The sequence below is a fragment of the Pteronotus mesoamericanus genome, unplaced genomic scaffold (genome assembly GCF_021234165.1).
Source record: "Pteronotus mesoamericanus isolate MK-2021 breed Mesoamerican mustached bat unplaced genomic scaffold, CSHL_Meso_final contig_203, whole genome shotgun sequence".
Classification (NCBI taxonomy): domain Eukaryota; kingdom Metazoa; phylum Chordata; class Mammalia; order Chiroptera; family Mormoopidae; genus Pteronotus; species Pteronotus mesoamericanus.
In genome coordinates, this window is record NW_026555087.1 from 182,856 (window position 1) to 201,535 (window position 18,680).

An 18,680-nucleotide genomic window follows, 5' to 3' on the forward strand; every position below is an offset into this window, starting at 1 on the left:
ACGGACCGGCTCGACGCGCCATGTCACTGTACGGAGCGGCCGACCCGGGCGCCCCTGCTCACCCCAGACGCCGCGAGCGGCGGGCGGCGCCCGGCCGGGCGCCTGTGACCACGGGCGCGCCGAGGGCCGGCGGCGGGCTGCGGGCCGCGGAGAGGCGGGCGCCGCCATCTTGCCGTACGGCGCCGCGGGGGCCGGCTCCCACGTCCCGCAGCCGTGTCGCCGCGCACCTCCCCTCGGGGCGGTCCCGCTCCGGGCTCGGCGCGACGAGGCGAGGGCCGGAGCTTGGCGGCGGCGCGGCGGCCCGAGGCCCGAGATGGTGATCTGCTGCGCGGCCGCGAACTGCTCCAACCGGCAGGGCAAAGGGGAGAAGCGCGCCGTTTCCTTCCACAGGTAACCGGGCCCTGCCCTCCACCCGCTCGGCCCGGCCACGCCCCCGCCCGGCCCGGCCCCGCGCTGGAGAAACTGAGGCCGCGCGGCCCGGTCCGAGGGGGCACTTTCCGCGCCCGGCCTCGGGGCTGGTCTTACGAGTGAGTCAGCGCCGGGCGCTGTGTGACCTTGGCCGAGCCGCCGTCTCTGGGCCGGACGCCTCGGCCACCGCGGCCAGCGGTGCTCACTTCGCGGCCACCGCACGGCCACCAGCGCCCACCGGGTTCCACCCCGGGGCCAGCGGCGCCTATCCCTCGCGCACCCTTCGGCCCTTTGGCGGCCACCCCACAGCCGGCGGAAGGCCCTTCCACGGCCCCCCGGCGACCACCCCGCGTCCTCCCCTCTCTCGCCCCGACCCCACGGCCGCCGCGCTCCATTGATTCGGGGTGGCGCCGCCGGTTTCCAGAAGCCGCGTATTCTGGAAACCTCTTCCTTAGGTCAGTTGTCCTCTGCGATGGCTGTGGCTTATCTGCCGTTTTGATCGCGGGGGAGGCTGCTTTGATCTCTGCCATCAGGAATGTGGCGGAGCAAAGGCGTCTTATACCTCGTGGATTAACACGCGCCGCGGGCGCTCTGTTTCTGGAAGGGTCCCCGGTCCGCGGACGGAAAGGTAGCTGTGCCCCGGCGGTGAGACGAGTTCCTGCAGGGGCCCGACTGCCTCCTGCCCTGGGGCGGCGGCGCTTCGCGGCCGGCTCCCCCTCGAGGCCGCGGGGCGCTCGGCCCTGCCGAGGGTCCCCGCCGCCGGCCCGTCCCGAGGCCTCTGGGGCCCCCGTAGGCGCAGGAGGCCCGGCAACAGCGAACCGAAGGGCGTGTGTTTCACTTTTAAAGAGCCGAGGCACGACCCTGTTTGTGGACTTGACTGAGAGTTCGCTGTGGTGCACGCAGCCTTGGTTGTCGCCCTCTGCCACGGCGATCCCGGGCCGTGTCAGAGCAGCCCCGTACCTTCCTCCCGGTTTCCTTCAGAGCCTCTGCTCCCTAGAACTGTGTTTCTGTTTCGAAAACGAGGCACAGCCCCGCAGAGAAGGCTGCTGTTGGCCTTCATAACGGTCTAGCCTGGTGCGGGGGCAAAGGACGCCGGCGCTGAGCGGCTGCAGGAAGTTTAGAAGGCGGCGTCCCCGGGGACTTCCTGAGCCCTGCGGTTCCGCCGCGGGTCCGGGGCCCTCAGGTGTGGTGGTGACCTCGGAGGGGGCAGGTGGCCGCTGGTGCCCAGTGTGGTCAGGGTTTCCTATGTGCCGAACTGGGCTCAGTGAGAAGAAAGGATTAGTGAGTGTCTGCTCGGTGCCCTCCGGGGGCCAGGAGCGTGGTAGGAACACAACTGAGCGTGTGAGCGTCTGCCCTCCCGGGAGCTGGTCTCCCAGCCTCAGGTTGCTTGAGCCACTGCCGGCCCGGCACAGAGCCGGCTTCCGGGGTGATCTGCGGGCCGCTGGCACCCGTCTCTGCTGGCCGGCACCTGGTCTGGCCTCTAAGCAGCGCAACCGGCCATCTCACTCTGAGCACCCACAGCCGTGCGTCCCAGGCAGGCCTGGAGGGTGGCTTAGCCGTGACCTTCTAGGAACTATTCCCAGGGCTTCCTGGAACTTTTCCTGCTGTCTGGACGTCATCCTGTGCGTCTCTGAGCGTCCTGGGAGGGGTCATCCACCTCATTCCTGCCCGCCCCGCCGCTGTAAGCTCCTTCAGAGTAAACAGCAGGTCTCGCATCATGCCGTGCCCATAATAACTTGCAATACACTGTGCTCCTTTGGTGTTTACCCAGTTTTTAAATGGGTGAAGTCAATATAGGTTTGGGTGTTTGCAAAGACACTTGTCTTGCTTTTACAGTTGACCGTTTCAGGGGAGATGTAATTCTCTCTAATTGCTCCGCTGGTTGACCCGCAGGTTCCCCCTAAAGGACTCAAAGCGTCTGATCCAGTGGCTGAAAGCTGTTCAGAGGGACAACTGGACCCCCACGAAGTATTCCTTTCTCTGCAGTGAACACTTCACCAAAGACAGCTTCTCCAAAAGGCTGGAGGACCAGCACCGCCTGCTCAAGCCCACGGCCGTGCCCTCCATCTTCCACCTGACCGAGAAGAAGAGGGGGCCTGGGGGCCATGGCCGCAGCCGGAGAAAGGACACCAGAAAGGCCTCGGGGGGCCTGAGGGGACATGTGGGTGAAGCCGATGGGAAAGGAGCTGCCGGTTCCCCGTCGCCCTCGAGCGAGCACCTGATGGCCAAGTCAGGGTCCCGCAAGCTGAAGCGGGCCGCCCCGCAGGGCGAAGCCGCCGGCCTGGAGCGGGCGCCACAGGCTGCGCAGGGACCGCCAGGCGACGCTCCGGCCACGGCAGCATCAGGCAGCCGGGCGGACGCTGACGGGCCGGCCCACAACGCCAGCGCCGGGAGCAGCACCGCCCCCGGCGCCGGCCTGGTGGATAAGAGTGGCATCTCCGCAGATGACTTCACGCCCCCCGGGTCCGGGGCCTGCAAGTTCATCGGCTCGCTGCACTCGTACAGCTTCTCCTCCAGGCACACCCGAGAGAGGCCGTCCGTCCCCCGGGAGCCTGTGGACCGCAAGAGGCCGAAGAGAGACATGGAGCCCGGCTGCAGCGGGACGAGCCTGGGGCCTGACAAGGGCCTGGCCCAGAGCCCCCCGAGTTCGTCGCTGACAGCAACGCCGCAGAAACCCTCCCAGAGCCCCTCGGCCCCGCCGACGGACGTCACCCCGAAGCCGGCCGCGGAGGCGGTCCAGAGTGAGCACAGCGATGCCAGCCCCATGTCCATCAACGAGGTCATCCTGTCCGCGTCGGGGGCCTGCAGGCTCATCGACTCGCTGCACTCCTACTGCTTCTCGGCACGGCAGAACCGGAGCCGGGCCTGCTGCCTGCGGGAGCAGGTGGAGAAGAAGAATGGGGAGCTCAGGAGCCTGCGGCAGCGCGTCAGCCGCTCTGACAGCCAGGTGCGCAAGCTGCAGGAGAAGCTGGACGAGCTGCAGCGAGGGAGAGCGCCGCGCCCCAGCAGCCTGCCGACCCCCGGCCGCGGTCAGTACCTGCCTCGGGCCCCTGCCGCCTGTTCCTTGGGGGTCATGCTCCGCTGCGGCTCTGGGAGTAGCTGGGCCCCGCGGGCAGGGTGCCGGTTGGAGAGCTGGCCCCAGCGGCCCAGGGGCCCCTTGCTGTCGGGTCAGCTGCTCCGTGAATGGGGCCCTAGCACTTAGCGTTCCCCTCGGACAGGCAAGGTCTGCGTCCACGGCGTAGCGCACAAACGAAATTCCGGGTGGAGTAGGCTCTACGCGTAATATCTGTAGACGTGGAAAACTGTTAGAAGGTGATAGGAGACTCAGTCACAGGCAGGTTCTTTCAATTCTTATTTTCATAAGTATCCTTGAAGTTGAGTCATTTTGAACATTGGTAATAACAAAAAGATTTTAAGCATTTGGTCAAGGAGGATATACTCTCTTCTGTACAAATTAAAACACTACAGAAACACAGGTGAAGATTCCCTTTTCAGCGCCTCCCAACTTTTATTCCTGTTGATGTTAAAATTTGGTATGTGATCTTTCAGGTTATTTTGTGTGTTTTATCCTATATATGTTTGTACCTGTACAAATAGGTTGCGCATATTTTTCTTACGTTTATTGGCTATGTTTCTGCTTTCTCCTTTTTACTGTTTAATATTTACAAAAATTGGTTTCTAGGCAGTCTTTACATAGTGAGGATGGGTTTTTTTCTTTTTAATCCTCAAAAAAGGACATTTTTTCATTGCTCTTAGGGAGGAAGGGGGAGAGAGAGAAATTGATGAGAGAGGGAAACACTGATCGGGTGCCTCCTGCACACCCTGGACGAGGCCTCAGACCGGCAACCTGGAGGCTCCAGGATGACGCTGGGCCGGCCGAGCCGCCAGGCCAGGGCGAGGACAGGGCCCTCTGCCTGTTGCAGGTCCCTGAAAAAGATTTTTCGGCCACATTGTGCCTTTAATCTAGACCAGCTTGTCTCTGTAGACAGAATTAATGCTTTGGGAGGGAAAAGGCTCTCGTGTGACAGGTTGCTCTGGGTGTCCTGGACCCCCAGGACGCCCACCCCTGGCACAGCCCAAAGCCGTGCCTCCAGACGCACGCTCGGGGCGGAGCAGCCGCAGGTGAGGGGTCCTGGTAGCGGACCCCTGGCTTCTCCTGGCCTCTTCAGGCTGTGTTTTGCAGTTCCTTGATGCACTTCCCTTTTCTGTTCCTCTTGGTCGGATGTCCCAAAGTGTGTCACTTGCAGGTCTCCCTAAGCAGCCCGCCCTCCCCTCCGCCGACCGGGTCTGCCTTGCTGTCTCTGCCTCCTTAGCCCTGCTCCTTCCTACTTGCCTTGTTTCACTTTGTCTTCAGTTTCACTTTGCGGTGGTTCTGGCCCCGGGACGGACGGGGATGCTTAGCTGAGCTCGTTCTGGCACAAGTCTGCTTCCTGGTGCCCGCGGTCAGAGCCCGGCCCCTCCTCGTCCCGCCCCCTCGGTGCAGGGGCTGGGGGCGGCCTCGCGCTGTGCGCGCCGCTGCGCTCTCCTGGGTCTGCGCCGGTGCCAGCCCTGGTGGCTCTCGAGCCCAGGTTAGGACAAGGGGGTTGGCAAGGCAGCAGATTCGGGGAGGGGGGCTGATTTACGTGTAACTGCCCGAAAGTTGTAAGTTCCAGTCATATGGTCTCTCAATCTTAAAGAGAACTGCTTTTTAGAATCTTTTGAGATTTCTCTGTGGCTTATCCCAGTGGGTTTCTTGTCTCGTTGTGGTTTGACAAGAAGTCAACAGATGGGTTTCCTTCTCTGCCTGGTGCTGCTTTTTAACTCGACACCCTGTTGGAGGTGTGTGTCCGGGACTGTTACCCCCACAGAAAATCCCTTTTGTCCCATTTGAAGTCCTCTTTCTTTCTTTTTTGAAGATTTTATTTATTTATTTTTAGACAGCAGAAGGAAAGGAGAAAGAGAAGGAGAGAAACGTCCATGTGTGGTTGCCTCGCACGTGCCCCCTGCTGGGGACCTGGCCCGCAACCCAGGCCTGTGCCCTGACCGGGAATCGAACCGGTGACCCCTTGGTTCACAGGCCAGCGCTCAGCCCACTGAGCCGCACCAGCCAAGGCTAAAGTCTTATTTCTTAATCTCCTTATGTTCAGCCCTTTCGTGTCCCCATATCGTATAGCTAAATTCCAACTCCGTCTGAGAGCCTTCATCTTTTTACGGAGTGATTCAGTCCATTTTCAGTTGTGATTATTGGTCAGCAGGAACCCAGGCCTGACGGTGCACTCTATGTTGTAACTCGGGAAGCCTTCTGGGGTCCTCTGCGGCTCTCCCGTGCAAGTCTTCCCGCTTGTGCGCGCCTCTACCAGGAGCCTCCCAGGAAGTGCTGCGCTCTCCCCGCCGGCCTCCCCCGTCGGGCGCCCCCGGGCCCGGCCCGCCGTGGTCCTGGGGCCTTATTCTCTGTGTCCCCGCCAAGCCTAACGGTTGGTTGTGTGTGTGCGTTTTATTGGTTATTTTAGTCGTCACTACTTACTGTATCCAGATTTGTCCCTTTTGGGGAGATAAGTTCAATGACTTTTTTGGGACACACATGACAGTAGAATTTTGAGAGGAATTGAGGATGAGACCCTCCTTCAGTGCTGGTGCCAGGGAGCTGGCGCCCGCCCTCCTAACCCTTTGGCCGCGTCTGCATGGCGTGGCGGTCAGCGGCGCTCAAAGCCATGGGACTGCGTGAGGTCGCCTGGGGAAGCTGTGTGGCCGCGGAGGGGCCAGTGCCCAGCCCTGGGGCAGGTACTGTTTCCAGAGGTGCCGCAAAGAGGACCCAGGAAAGGGGAGCATGGGCCACAGGCCGGGGCCGGGGTGGGCGTTCCAGGCAGGAGGGCGCTCGGAGGCCTGCAAGCCTGAGGGAGGGCGGGTCTCAGACGCGGGCGTGCTTGGCTGGGTTGGACAGAACTTTGATCAGAGTGGACAAGAGGTGGCTGGACTCAGCCACATGGGGTCACTGGTGACCACAGTCTCCTCAGAGTGATGGGAGTGGAGCTGGGGGGGGCAGGGATGAGGCATTTTCAGAGGTTTAGCCATGAAGGGGAGTCGCAGAAGGGGGCGGCAGCCAGCGGGAGCGTGGCTGTGGCAGAGAATCAGACCCGCAAGGCGCAGAGCAGCCGGCAGGGGTCTGTGCTGGAGGAGCCGGGCAGGGGCGGAGGCCTTGCTGGGCTGGGTCCTGGGGCGGGGAGGAGGCAACCCGGGACCGAGGCTGCTCTGGCGGGTGCCCGGTGCTCTCTGCCTCCATGGGGCGGGCCTGGGGGCAGGGTGAGGCTGGGCGCCAGCTGGAGGGCGGGAGAGGGCACGGGACCCCAGGGGCAGTGGCAGGGAGGGAGGGCACCGGGTGCGGTCCCCACGGCCTGCTCAGAGCTCCCACCGTGTCTCTGGCTCTGTCCTCCTCAAATCGTCTGCTCTCGGCACCTCCCGGTGCTCTTAGGGCTTTGCTGTCAGTGGGGGAATCTCGATCTTTGTGAGTGGGCTTCCCGCCAGAGGGGCTGTGCACGTGTTGAGTCACTTACCCATGGCCAGTCCCTTTAGTTTTGGGCAGAGCAGCTGGGCGAGTGCGCTGTGGGTTCTCGGGTTCGGAGGCAGGTCCCAGCTGCCCTCTGGAAAGCTGGGCCTGATTGTCCTTCTCACAGGACATGGTGACTGTCTTCAAGTCTGCCCGGGCTCTGGGTGTCCTGGCGTTTGCATCAGGGTGTGTCGGTGCTGCTGACCCGGTGAGGGCAAACCTGTCTCCCCGTCCATTCTTTCTCTGCCACGTCCCTGCTTGCAACACCCGCCTTGCTACACGCGGGGTGGGTGTTCTGAGGTAATACGTGTATTCACTCTCCATCAGGTATGAGTCAACCATTCCCTCCGATTAATAATTTAATACTTAAGTCCTGGCTGGCGTGGCTCAGGGGGCTGAGCGCCGGCCTGCAAACCCAAGGGCCTCCGGTTCGATTCCCAGTCAGGGCGCAGGCCTGGGTAGAGGCCAGGCCCCCAGCAGGGGGCGTGAGAGGCAGCCCCACAGGGACGTTTCTCTCACTCCCTTCCCCTGTCTCTAAAAATAAAATAACTAAGATCTTTATACATGTAATTTTTTTTATCCTCACCAAAGGACTTTTTTTTTTCATTGATTCTCAGAGAGAGACACACACTTTGATATAATAAGAGAAACGTTGATTGGCCACCTTCTCCCACACACCCCGACCACGTACTGAACCCGCAGCCTGTGCCCTGACCAGGGCTCGAACCTGCAGCCTTTGTGTCTGTGGGACGACGCTTCAACCAACTGAGCCACACCAGCCGGGGCCTTACAATTCTTGAATTAACCTGGAGTTTGAAAAACTTTGTTGTGGAAAGTCTTGAACTTAAACAAGGAAGTATAATAACCTCTCCATTTACCTATCCGCAAACTTCAACGTATATTGCTACTTGATATTTTTATTTCACTTATATTTCTACTTACTACTTTCCATTGATTATTTTTTAATTAAATTTTCTTAGGAAAATTTTAGATTCCCAGGGAAATTCAGCAGACAGTGCAGACTTTCTCCCCTCGCCCCCGAGTCCCCTCTGTTGCTCACTTCTTGCCTTACCACCTGTGCTGGGGGTTCATTACCTGCAAGCGATGAACCGCTGCGATGCATTAACTAAGCCCACCGTTTACTAAAATTCACTCTCTTGGGCTTGTCTTTTGACAAAGGCATCATGTTACATATCCACTATTCCAGTACTGGATCATTTGGAATAGTTGAATCGCCCCCAAAACCCCAGCGCTCCACCTGTCCTGCCCCTGCACCCCAGCACCCAGGGGCCTCTCCGCTGGTTCTGCAGGTCGGCCCTCCCCCGAAGGCCACGTGACAGGAACCTGGGGCACCGTGGGTGCGAGCGTGAGCTTTTCCAGGTTTGCTCCTTTCGCTGAGCAACATCAGTTAAGGCCCCTCTGTGTCTTTTGGGGATAATAGCTCGTTTCAGCGTTTTTCATTTTTTTAAATATTGAATTAAAATATGTCTAACAACAAATTTACCATCTTAACCCTCTTCAAGCGCCCACTTCGTGGTTGTGAACGCACTCACGGTGCCGTGCGGCCATCACCGCCCCCTCCCACCCCCCGGCCAGCGCTTGTAACTCAGACTCTGTGCCCGTTGGACCCTGACTCGCCCGCCCCCCGCAGCCCCCGCAGCCGCCGTCTCCCTCCGGTGTCTCCGATTTTGCCAACGCCAAGGACCTCGTGTGAGGGGGATCCTGCGGGACCTGTGTTTTGAAGACTGGCTTGTTTTACTTCCTCAGCGTAACGTCCTCCACGTTCCTCCGTGCTGTGTGGCCTGCGTCAGGATCTCCGTCCTCTCAGAGGCTGGGGCAGGGTCCCTCGCACGGAGGGACCGCAGATCCCCCCTCCCGTCTGCCCATGGAGGCCTGGGGGCCTCCGCGCCGTCGCTGTTGTGTCTGATGCCGCTGTGACCGTGGGCGAGCGAGTGTCTCTTCAGGCCCTGGCGTCCGCTCTTCGGGTCTGTGTCCAGGAGCAGAGGCGCTGGGTCGCCAGGCAGTTCTCTGATTCATTGTCGAGGCGCCTCCATCCTGACTTCCACCGAGGCCGCCCCGATTTCTGTTCCGGTTGCCACGCACACAGGTCCAGTTCCTCAGCATCCTCGCCTGCACGTCTCTTTGGGTTTTGTGATGAGACGCCGCGGTGTCAGGTGCGACCTCGCTCTGGCTTCAGTTTGCCTTTCCCTGGTGATCAGGGCTGTGGAGCATGTGTTTATTGGCCATTCATGTGTCTTTTGGGGGAAGATGTCTGTTTCAAATCCTTTGCCCATTTGAATCAGGCTGTTTTTTGTTTTAGGAATTCTCTCTATGCTCTGGCTCTCAGTCTCTTATCAGAAATAGGACTTGGCAATATTTCCTGCCATTCTGTCTTTTTATTCTGTGGATAGTGCCTTTTGATGTGAAACTTTTTTAGGTTTCTCATAAACTCTGATTTGTCTGTTTTTTCTTTTGTTACCTGTGCCTTTGGTGTCATATCCAAGAAATTATTGTCAAGTCCAGTGTTATGAAGCTTTTGTCCTGTGTCCTATGTTTTTGTCTGAGTTCTTTTTTAGGTCTTACATTGAGGCTTTTGATCCATTTTGAATTCATCTTTGTACGTGGCGTCAGCTGAGGGCCCACCTTCATGGCGGGGCCTGCAAAACTCGCGTTTTCCCAGCACCGTTGGCTGAAGAGGCCGCCCCTCGCCCGTGATGGTCTCGGGCCCTTGCCAGCCGTTGGACCGTGCGCACGAGGACTTCCTCCTGGGCTCCCCATGCTGTGTCTTCGATTTCTTCCTGACGCATTTTATAGTTTTCATTGTACAGGTCTGTCACTTCCTTGGTTCGGTTAATTCCTGCGTAATTGTGCTTTTTGATGCTATTATAAATGGAATCGTTTTATAATCCCCCTTTCACGTGAGTGTACAGACTTTCTACCTTGCTATTTTTGCTGACTTTGTTTATTAGCTCTAACAGAACTTTTTTGTGGAGTCTCTGGGATTTTCTTCGTATGAGATCATATCATCTGCAAACAGAGATGATTTTTCTTCTTTCTGATGTGGATGCCTTTTCTTTCTCCTGTCTCATGGCTCTGCCAGGACTCCAGAGCCAGGTCGGAGAGAAGGGGGAGAGTCGGCGCCCTTGCCCTGGCCCGTGTCTTGGAAGACTAGCTCTCAGTCTTGCACCGTTAAGCGTGGCGTCCACTGCGGGCTTTTCATTGGGCGTGGCGTTGATTACGTTGAGGCCGTTTTCCATCCCTGTTTTCTGGACGATTTGTGTCATGAAGGCATTGAATTTTGTCAAATGCATTTTCTACACCCGTTGAGATGACCACGGGTCTCCCTTCCTTTTGCTGGTGCGGCCTGTTACATCCGCCTGAATTCGTGCGCTGGACGGATTCCTTGCCCACTGGGAATGAACCCCACGTGGTCACAGTGTGTAGTCCCTTTAATACGCTGCTGAATTCAGCTTAACCAGTGTTTCTGCATCAGTGTTTGTGTGGCTGTTGGTCTGCAGCTTTTTTCCTTGCAGCAGTGTCTTTGCTGGCCTCATAGAATGAGTTAGGAAGTGATTCCTCTTTCTGTTGTTTTTGTTTGTTTGTTTGTTTGTTTTGGAAGGGTTTGAGGTGGATTGGTGTGTTCGTTAGATGCTGGGCCTTTCCTTTGTAGGGAGATTTTTATATTACTGATTTTTACTAGTCATAGGTCTGTTCAGACCTTCTATTTCTTTGTGCTTTAGTCTCGATAGGTTTCCTGTGTTTCGAAGTTTGTCTGTTGCACTAGCTCATCCAGTTCCCGTACCGTTGTTCACGGCGCTCACTCATGATGCTTTTGACTTCTGTGTGAATAGTGGTGTCCCCGCTCTCGTTCTTGGTTTTAGTCATTTGAGTCTTCTCACTCTTTTTAAAGGTTTATTTATTTATTTATTTTTAGGGAAGGGAAGGGAGAGAAACATCCGTGCTGGCTGCCTCTCACGCGCCCCCTGCTGGGGGCCCAAGTCCCCCCTCACCCCCACCCCCAGCCCCGACCCCGCAAGCCGGCGCCCTGGTCTGGAAACAGGCCCGCGGCCCTTGGGTTTGCCGGCCGGCGCTCGGCTCACAGAGCTGCACCAGCTGGGGCTACTCTGCTCTTCCTAGTCCGTGAAGCCAGCAGGCTGTCGAGTTTGTTCATCTTTTTGAAGGTAGTCTGTTTTTAATTAGGTTTATTATTGTTGAGTTTTATTTCTTTGTGTATTTTGGGTACAAGTTCTTTTTTGTTTTAATTCATTATGTAGTAATAACAACACAGTCTATTTTGCAAATTAAATATATGAAAATATATGAAATAGAAACAAGGGTCAGGAACATGAATTTTTCCAAAACCCAGGGCCAGAGGAAAACACGTTGCCCGCAGGGCCCAGGGAAAAGGCAGGAAGGCGAGGAGGGTGACAGGCACGGCTTTTTTGGTAGCTACTTAACGCCAAGTCCGTAGCTTGTCTTTTTATTCTCTCTTCATTTTATTCTCCTAAGAGTGTCGTTTGTAGAATAGACATTTTTTTTTTTTTTTGAGACGGGAGGGAAGGGAGAAAGACGGAGAGGCACAGCAACAGCTGCCTCTGCCTCCTGCATGCACCCCGACGGGGCAGGCGCAGCCCACCGCCCAGGCGTGCGCCCTGACCGGGAATCGAACCGGCGGCCTTTCAGCTTGTGGGACGGTGCCGGCCAACAGCCACACCAGCCGACGTGAGAACAGCCGTTTCCAATTTAATAAAGTCCAACTCAGCAGTTTTTTCTCACATGGGCTGTGCTTTCGGTGTTGATCCTAAAGCTCATCACCAGCTCCAAGGTCACAGATTTTTTTTCTTCCTTTCTTTAAGGAGTTTTGCACTTGTTTTTGACAGGTTTTTTCCTAGTCTGAACCTGCATACTTTGGATGCGCTTCCTTGTGTCGCTGCCCTCACGGGGCTCCCACAGCCCCGTCGGGGGTGCCCTGTCCCCGGCCTTCGCTGGGGAGCTTCGCACTGCCCGCCGTCTCGTGTGCTGTCGGCCGTGGTGTGTCCGTGCAGGTGTTCTTCAGCAGGCCGCTGGCGCGCCCCTTCACCCCTGGTTTACGGGGACTTTTTGTCATAAACAGGCGTTGGATTTTGTTAAAAACTGTTTCTGCCTCTTCTGCAGCCTGCTGGCGTGGGCGGTTAAGCTGGTCGACCGCAGTGCTGAAGCGGCCTGGGGGGCTGGGTGAGCCCGCCTGGTCACGGTGTGGCACCGATTCTCTTTTAGACGTTGCCGGATTCAGTTCACTAGCTCTTGCCGGGGACTTGTGCGTCTGTTCAGGAGAAGCGCTTGTGCGCATGCAGCTTTCCTCTCTCGTGTTGTCTTTGGTCTGGGTGTTAGGGTAACGCTGGCCTCGTAAGAATGAGTGGGAAGCACCTGTCTACTTCCACCTTCCAGGAGAGACAGTAGAGAACTAGGTATTGAGTCAGTGCCTCCAGGAAATGGAGGCTCATCCGCAGTGCGTCAGGACACGGCGGCCGCCTTCCCCCGCACCAGAGGCGGCTCCCCGGGCCCAGCGGTGCGGCGCCTTGGTCTTGGGCCGCCAGGCCGGCAGGAAGGGACGTCTGCTGTTCATGAGCGCGCCCTGCCTCCCCCCCAATCCATACAGGCCTGCCCCATGTTCTCTTTCTCCTTGTGTGAGTTTGGCACTTCGTGTCTTTCAAGGAATCCGTTGATTTTTCACCTAAGTCCAATTTGTGGGCGTAGAGTTGTTCATCATACCCCTTTTTGACCTTATAATATCCATGGAATTAGTAGTGGTGATCCTCTTTCATTTATAATATTGGCAATTTGTGTTTTTTCTTTTTTTTCTTAGTTAACTAGGCTACAGGTTTATTAATTTTATTGATCTTCCCCCCCAAAGAAACGTTTGATTTTGTTGATTTTTCTCCAGTTTCCTATTTTCAGTTTCATTGGTTTGTACGCTAATTGTTTTTATTCTGTTTGCTTTCAACTTATTCTTCTTTCTCTACTTTCCTAAAGTGAAAACTTAGATTATTAATTTTAGATGTTTCTTTTTTATGTCTCTTGAGACTTCCTCCTTGACTCCCTTGTTATGGAGGGGTCTTGTGTTGACTCTCCAGGTATCTGGGTATGTTCCAGCTGTCTTGCTGTGATGAGTTTCTGGTTTAATCCCACTGTGGTCTGAGAACACACTCGGTGTGGTTTCTGGTCTGGTACGTTGGCGACGGTGTGGGTTGGGCCCAGAGCGTGGTCTCTCTGGGTGAACGTTCCCTGTGTGCTCGAGAAGAACGCATGCTCTGCTGCTGCCTGAGTGAAGGCGCCGTGAGGGGTCTCCAGAGGGGTGGCTGACACAGAGAGAGACTCAGGCACGAGAGGAAGGGTTTGTCTTGGGACTGGCTCCCACGAGTGTGAGTGGCAGGCTGGAGAGCTGGGGGCCCGGTCAGTCCCTTTCCAAAGGCCCGAGGATGGAGCGTGGGGGTGAACCCTTGTGAGTCCGCAGGCCCGAGAGCCAGGGGGGTGGGCATCCAGGTGGAGGCCAGGTTCTCCCGCCCTCGGTTCTGCTCAGGCCGTTGGCGCCTGCCCCCTCCTGGGGAGCCTCTGCTGCTCTCGCCTCTCCCGGTCAGACGCAGGCCCCCCTCACGGGCACACGCCCAGGAATAAGGTCTTACCCGCTGCCCGGGCAGCCTCTCTGGGGGCCACATATCAGATCCACCGCAACGTCTGCAGACGTCAGCTATATCCAGTGGGGGGCGGTGCCATTGCGTTCAGCTGTGTCCTTACCAACCTCCCCCGCTGGGCCGGCCCTGCCCCCCGCCTGTGGCAGTGGTTTGTCTGTGGCCCCTGAGCCCTGCGGGTCCCGCCCCACACGGTCTGACGCCCTGCGCATGGGGCGTAGGCATCGCGGGTCAGGGTGTCTCCTTGGAGAACGGGCATCTTTGTTCCTTGTCCTGACAGTCGCTTCCTCTGAGAGGAACCCGGCTGCCCCAGCTGTCTTCCGACTCCAGGGTGTATGGTGACACCTCTGTGCGCCGTCACTTCAGACTACGTCTCTGTAGCTAAAGTGGGTTTCCCACAGGCAGCGGAACGACGGGGCTTTCTCCTGACCTCCTCGGCCCGTCTCTGCCTTTGGGCTGGTGCCCTGGACCGTTCGCTTCCAAGGAACCAGTGCTACGGAGGGATTATCTGCCGTGTTTGCAACTGCATTTTCTTTGCTTTTGTTTTTTTCCCGTCCTTTCTGCCTTCTCTGGTTTTAATTGAGCATTTTGCTTGATTTTATTCTCTCCCCTTTCTCAGCACATTAATTATTCTTTTTAAAACTCTTTGTGGTTGTCCTAGAGTTTGCACCAAACATTTACAACTAATCTAATTCCACTTTCTTTCTTTTTAAATTAGAGAGAAGGGAAGAGAGGGAGAAGCAACATCAGTGTGTGGTTGCCTCTCGCACCCCCAGCCAGAGACCTAGCCCCCAACCCCAGGCCTGTGCACTGCCTGGGAGTTGACCAGGCGACCTTTCGGTTTGCTGGACGAGGCCCAGCCCCGGGCCACCCAGCGGGGCGACCTGAGCCCACGTCCAGGCGCCGCCATGCCGCCTGCCTGTGGTCGCAGCCATCACAGCAGAGGGGTCCCAGGTCCTCCCTCTGCGCCTTAGGGAATGGCTGTCACTCGTCTCCCTGACATGCGGGCTCTGACCTCACCATTGCTGCTATTAATTTGAACATTTACTTATTAAGTCCGTTAAGAATAAGAAAAAGAAAAGATTTTATTTTGCCTTCGTTTTTCCTTCTCCGGGGCTCTTCCTGTGGACTCGCATTTCCGACCTGGGTCGCCGGCCTTCCCCCTGGAGAGGGCCTTCCAGTGTTCCCTGCAGGGCCTCGCTCCCGGCCCTGAGCTCCCTCGGCTCCGTGTGAAAGCGTCTGTGAAAGCGTCCTCGCTTCCCCGCCTGGAGGTCACCGCCCTGGGCGCGGGGCCCACTCTGCCCTCGCGCGGGCGCCGTCTGAGGGGAGGCCCCGTGGAGCCTGGGCTTCTGCTCCGTCAGCGCGCGGTTTCTCCCCCGCGCGCTCCTTTCTCTTCGCCTTTGGTCTTCTGCAGCTTGGGTATGATGCTTAGGTGCAGATGTTTGGCATTTATTGTGTTTAGTGTTTTCTGAGCGTCTGTGGTTTAGTATCTGTCATTGGTTTCGGAAAACCCTCCGCGGTTGTTACTTCGGGTGTGTCTTCTCTCTCTCTGCCTCGCTGTTCCGCGACGGATGACGGGTCGCCTCTCTGACCGCCCCACAGCCCTCAGCTGTCGGGGGCCGCCCGCGCCCCCTCTTGGCACTGCAGTGTGGGGGTTTCCTCGGCAGGTCTTCAGATTCACGCACTCGGCCCTCAGCCTTGCCCGTCAGAGGCTACCCCGACTCTGGCTCCGTGTTGTCGTTGGCGGCAGCGCGTCTCCCCCCACGCTGCTGCCCTGTCCTCGCTGGACGCCCGCTGTCCCCGGCGGAGCCCGGAGCACGTCAGCCCAGCCGCCACAGGCTCCAGCTCTGACCATGGCGGGGTCCCTGCTGCTCGGAGGCGGGCTCCACCTCTTTGGACCACTGTTCCCGCCTTTCCACCTGCCCTGGGGTTCGGGGACAGGTGGACTCGACATGTCTGATAACAGAAACACAGTAGCTGGCTGCAGCTGCAGCTTAGGAGCCAGGGGCTTCAGACCCTCTAATGTCCTTATTTCTGTGACCCCTGTCGCCCTTGGGGACACTCCGCACCTTGGGGCTTTTCCACTGTGACCTCTGTTGGGCTGGACCCTGAGGACTGGTGTGGGGTGGGGAGTGTGCGGTCGCCCCACGGTGAAGCTTCAGCGTCCTCTGGGCCTGTGTCCCTGGGCGGCGACCTCACCTGCCCCCCAGGGGAGACCAGAAGACGAGAGGGATGGCCTCCCGGAGGGGCGGTGCAGCTCCGGCGACGTGTCTTCTCCGCAGAGCAGCCCCTGGTTTTGGAGAAGGCAGGGGGCTGGTGTCCAGCTGTCCTCTCCCGTCCCCCTCCCTGAGCAGGAGCCGATTTTCGGTTGGTCTCTCAGCACGGGCTCTGGGGGCCCCGCTAGAGGCTTGTCGCGCTGCCTCCAGCGTCAAGCGCTCTTACCCGTCCGTGTGTCCAGTAGCTTCTGCTCCGGGTGAGCGCGTCTTTGCAGATTTCGGAGAGATTTCTGTGACCCCAGTGTTCGGATGGGCCTGTGAGGAGCCACCGATTCCCGGTCCGCCCGGTGTTGTCCTTTGAGGACAGGAGCCGTGCCTTGGGGGCCCTCCATGTGCCCACCCTGAGTCGGGGAGCCCTCCTTGTCCTTTGCGACCCGGCTGCGGGTGTCGGCCCCGACCTGGCCGCCTCATCGAACTCACTCAGTTCTGACGCTTTCCAGCTTTGACCTTTGGGTCGACCAGATGACCAGCCACGGCGTCTGCGGCCGTGACGGTTGGGCAGCCTCCCTTCGTGTTCGCTCTCTCTTCCGTGCGCCGTCTCCCTTCCCACGGGTGCGGGGCGCCCTTCTCGTAAACAGGTGACACAGTGAGGGCCCTGCTGCCTCTCTGAAAGAACAGCCTCCCCTTGTGCCCTGCCGGGGGGCCCACAGGGACCACCAGTGCCAGCTTGTGTCCCCTCGGCCTGGGCCTGCCGGGCTGTGCCGCCACGGAGGGGACACTCGTCACTCACAGAGCCGTGTGGGGGTGGGGCCGCCAGGAAGGAGTCTGTCTCTAGGTCCCAGCAAGTGCTTCCTGTCCCTGGGGTCCAGGGCCCGTGTGCGGGCGCGATTGCCAGGAGGCCAGGGCCGCCTCGGAGCACCCCGTTCCGGGGGAGGGGGGGGGCCGGGCGGGGGCAGCGCCCTGGGAGGCAGGCAGGGAGGGCTGGGGGAGCAGCAGCTTTGCCGAGGGCCTGGCTGCGCCTCCTCTCCCCGTTGGGGGAAGCAGCCGAGGGTGGAGGCCCCTCCTGGCTCCACCTGAGACACGTGACCTCTCCAGCCCGACCAGCCTTCAGCCTTCGTAACAGGCAACTCGATCTCCTCGGGCCCAGGGCACTGAGCCTCTCAGCTCCCCAGGGGTCGTCTTTGTCTCTGCTTCTCCCCAGGGGTCGTCTGGGCAGGGACTACAGCTCCCAGAATGCACCTTCGGGGCTGGCATTCACTTCCTGCCGGGCGCTTAGCAGCCAGGTGCAAACATTTCCCGTCAATTGGCAGAAAACAACCTTGAAGAACCTTGAAGGTGTCGAAGTTTAGAAAATTTAGGGATGGGTAAGCCTTCTTTCACTATCTTGGGCCAAAAAAATGAAAATTCAGATTTCCGACAGAAAATTTAAATTTTTATGCACTTTGGTTAAGATTTTAATAAAAGAAAAATGAAATCAGAAAAAATGCATAGAAAAGCCTGTCAGATTTACTTGAAGAGACTGAAAGTGGAAAATAGGCTGGATCCCTTATTATTGTACTTCTCATTTGTGGGACTTTTAAGTTCATTTGATTTTTATTTTCCTAATGAGGCGTAACTTACATGGAGGGAGGCACACAGGCCCTGAGGGCTCGTGTGGTGGGACCAGGCGGCCTCCTGTGGCCGCACGTCCGGGCCCGAACGCCCAAAGCCTCCGCGAGACCGAGGGGGCGCGGCCCCGGAGCAGCAGCCGCCGGACGGGCAGCCGGGGGGCGGCCAGTGCGACCCCCTCGCACAGCAGCTGGCCACGCGGAGGCAGAGCCCGGCCGGCCTGGGGCGCCGGCTGTGGGGCGGCGGCCGCGCGCCTGTCGCCTGACCTTCGCCTCCGGTCCCTGTCACTTCCTGCTCAGTGTCTCTTTTGGCTTCTAGGACAGTCGTCTTAGGATTTTCTAGTCTTTTATAACACGCTGCACAGTGAACACTGCTTCTTCCCTCGATTTCTCTTGTGCGATGCCTCTTGGTGCGTGTAGAGTCCACCCGGTGAGCACTGTGGCCCAGGAGCCGGTGGTCCCTGACAGCCGCCCCACGTCCAGAGGCGCAGGCTGGACTCGGACGCGTACGGGGCCCGCACCACGTGGCCTGTGTGTTCTGGCCACTGCGGTCGGTTCACAGGCACACGTGTGACTGCGGCGCTCCAGGCAGGTTTGTCCAGCGCAGGGGCCGGGCCCCCAGCAGGCCCCCCTGCCCTTTGGGAAGCACCCGCCCACCTTTGGTGAGTGCCGCCCGCCTGCCTGCCCGCCTTGCCCCGTCCTGGGGCGGTGTCCGTCCTTGGATGCGTGGCCGCACTTTCGCCCTGATGCTGTGGATCCCTCCCCCTGCTCTCGCCCGCCGCTGGGCCACGGTGCCTCCTGAGCCTCACTCCCCGTGTGTCAGCGCCAGCGACTGTCCTCTGGGCCAGTCGGGCCCCACCCCAGAGGCTTGGGCTTGCACACCCAGCTGCTCCCCCTCAGGCCCCCTCTCCCCTGCTGCGCCCCCCCACAGCACACCGCCCGCTGGGTGGGCCTTCGCTCACTCCTGGCCGGTGCCATTGTCGCAGAGCAAAGAAGACGGGCAGGACCAGTGCGCGCCTCGTCCCAAGACCCTGCGTCAGCCAGTGCCCTGCGGGGTGGAAGGGGCGGCCCCGGCCTCCCGCGGGCCCGCAGCTCGACTCTCCTGGGCGGCCTGGGCCCGCCTCTGTCAGGCCGGCTCTGCCGCTGCCCCGGGCCTGTCCCTTCCGAGCCCTCCCTGGGGCGCCTTCCCCATCGGTGCTCCTGTCTTACCTGTCCGCCACGCGACATCATTTTGGGGGAATCGTACAAACACCCCTTG

The 18,680-nt window shown here is 58.8% G+C and overlaps 1 protein-coding gene across 2 annotated transcripts in view; it reads left to right on the plus strand.

The window, feature by feature from the left end:
- The first annotated feature begins 227 nt into the window (after positions 1-227).
- Positions 228-18,680, plus strand: part of THAP4 (THAP domain containing 4) — a 33,967-nt gene continuing 15,514 nt past the window's right edge. Inside the window, exons 1-2 of one of the 2 annotated variants that reach the window (XM_054570379.1) lie at positions 228-390; positions 2,302-3,437. In XM_054570379.1, the coding sequence (XP_054426354.1) occupies positions 314-390; positions 2,302-3,437 (1,213 nt within the window). In that variant the 5' untranslated portion in view covers positions 228-313. Of the gene's footprint in view, positions 391-2,301; positions 3,438-17,116; positions 17,180-18,680 lie in introns of those variants that run through there. The other variant, XM_054570380.1, reaches the window with a different exon arrangement.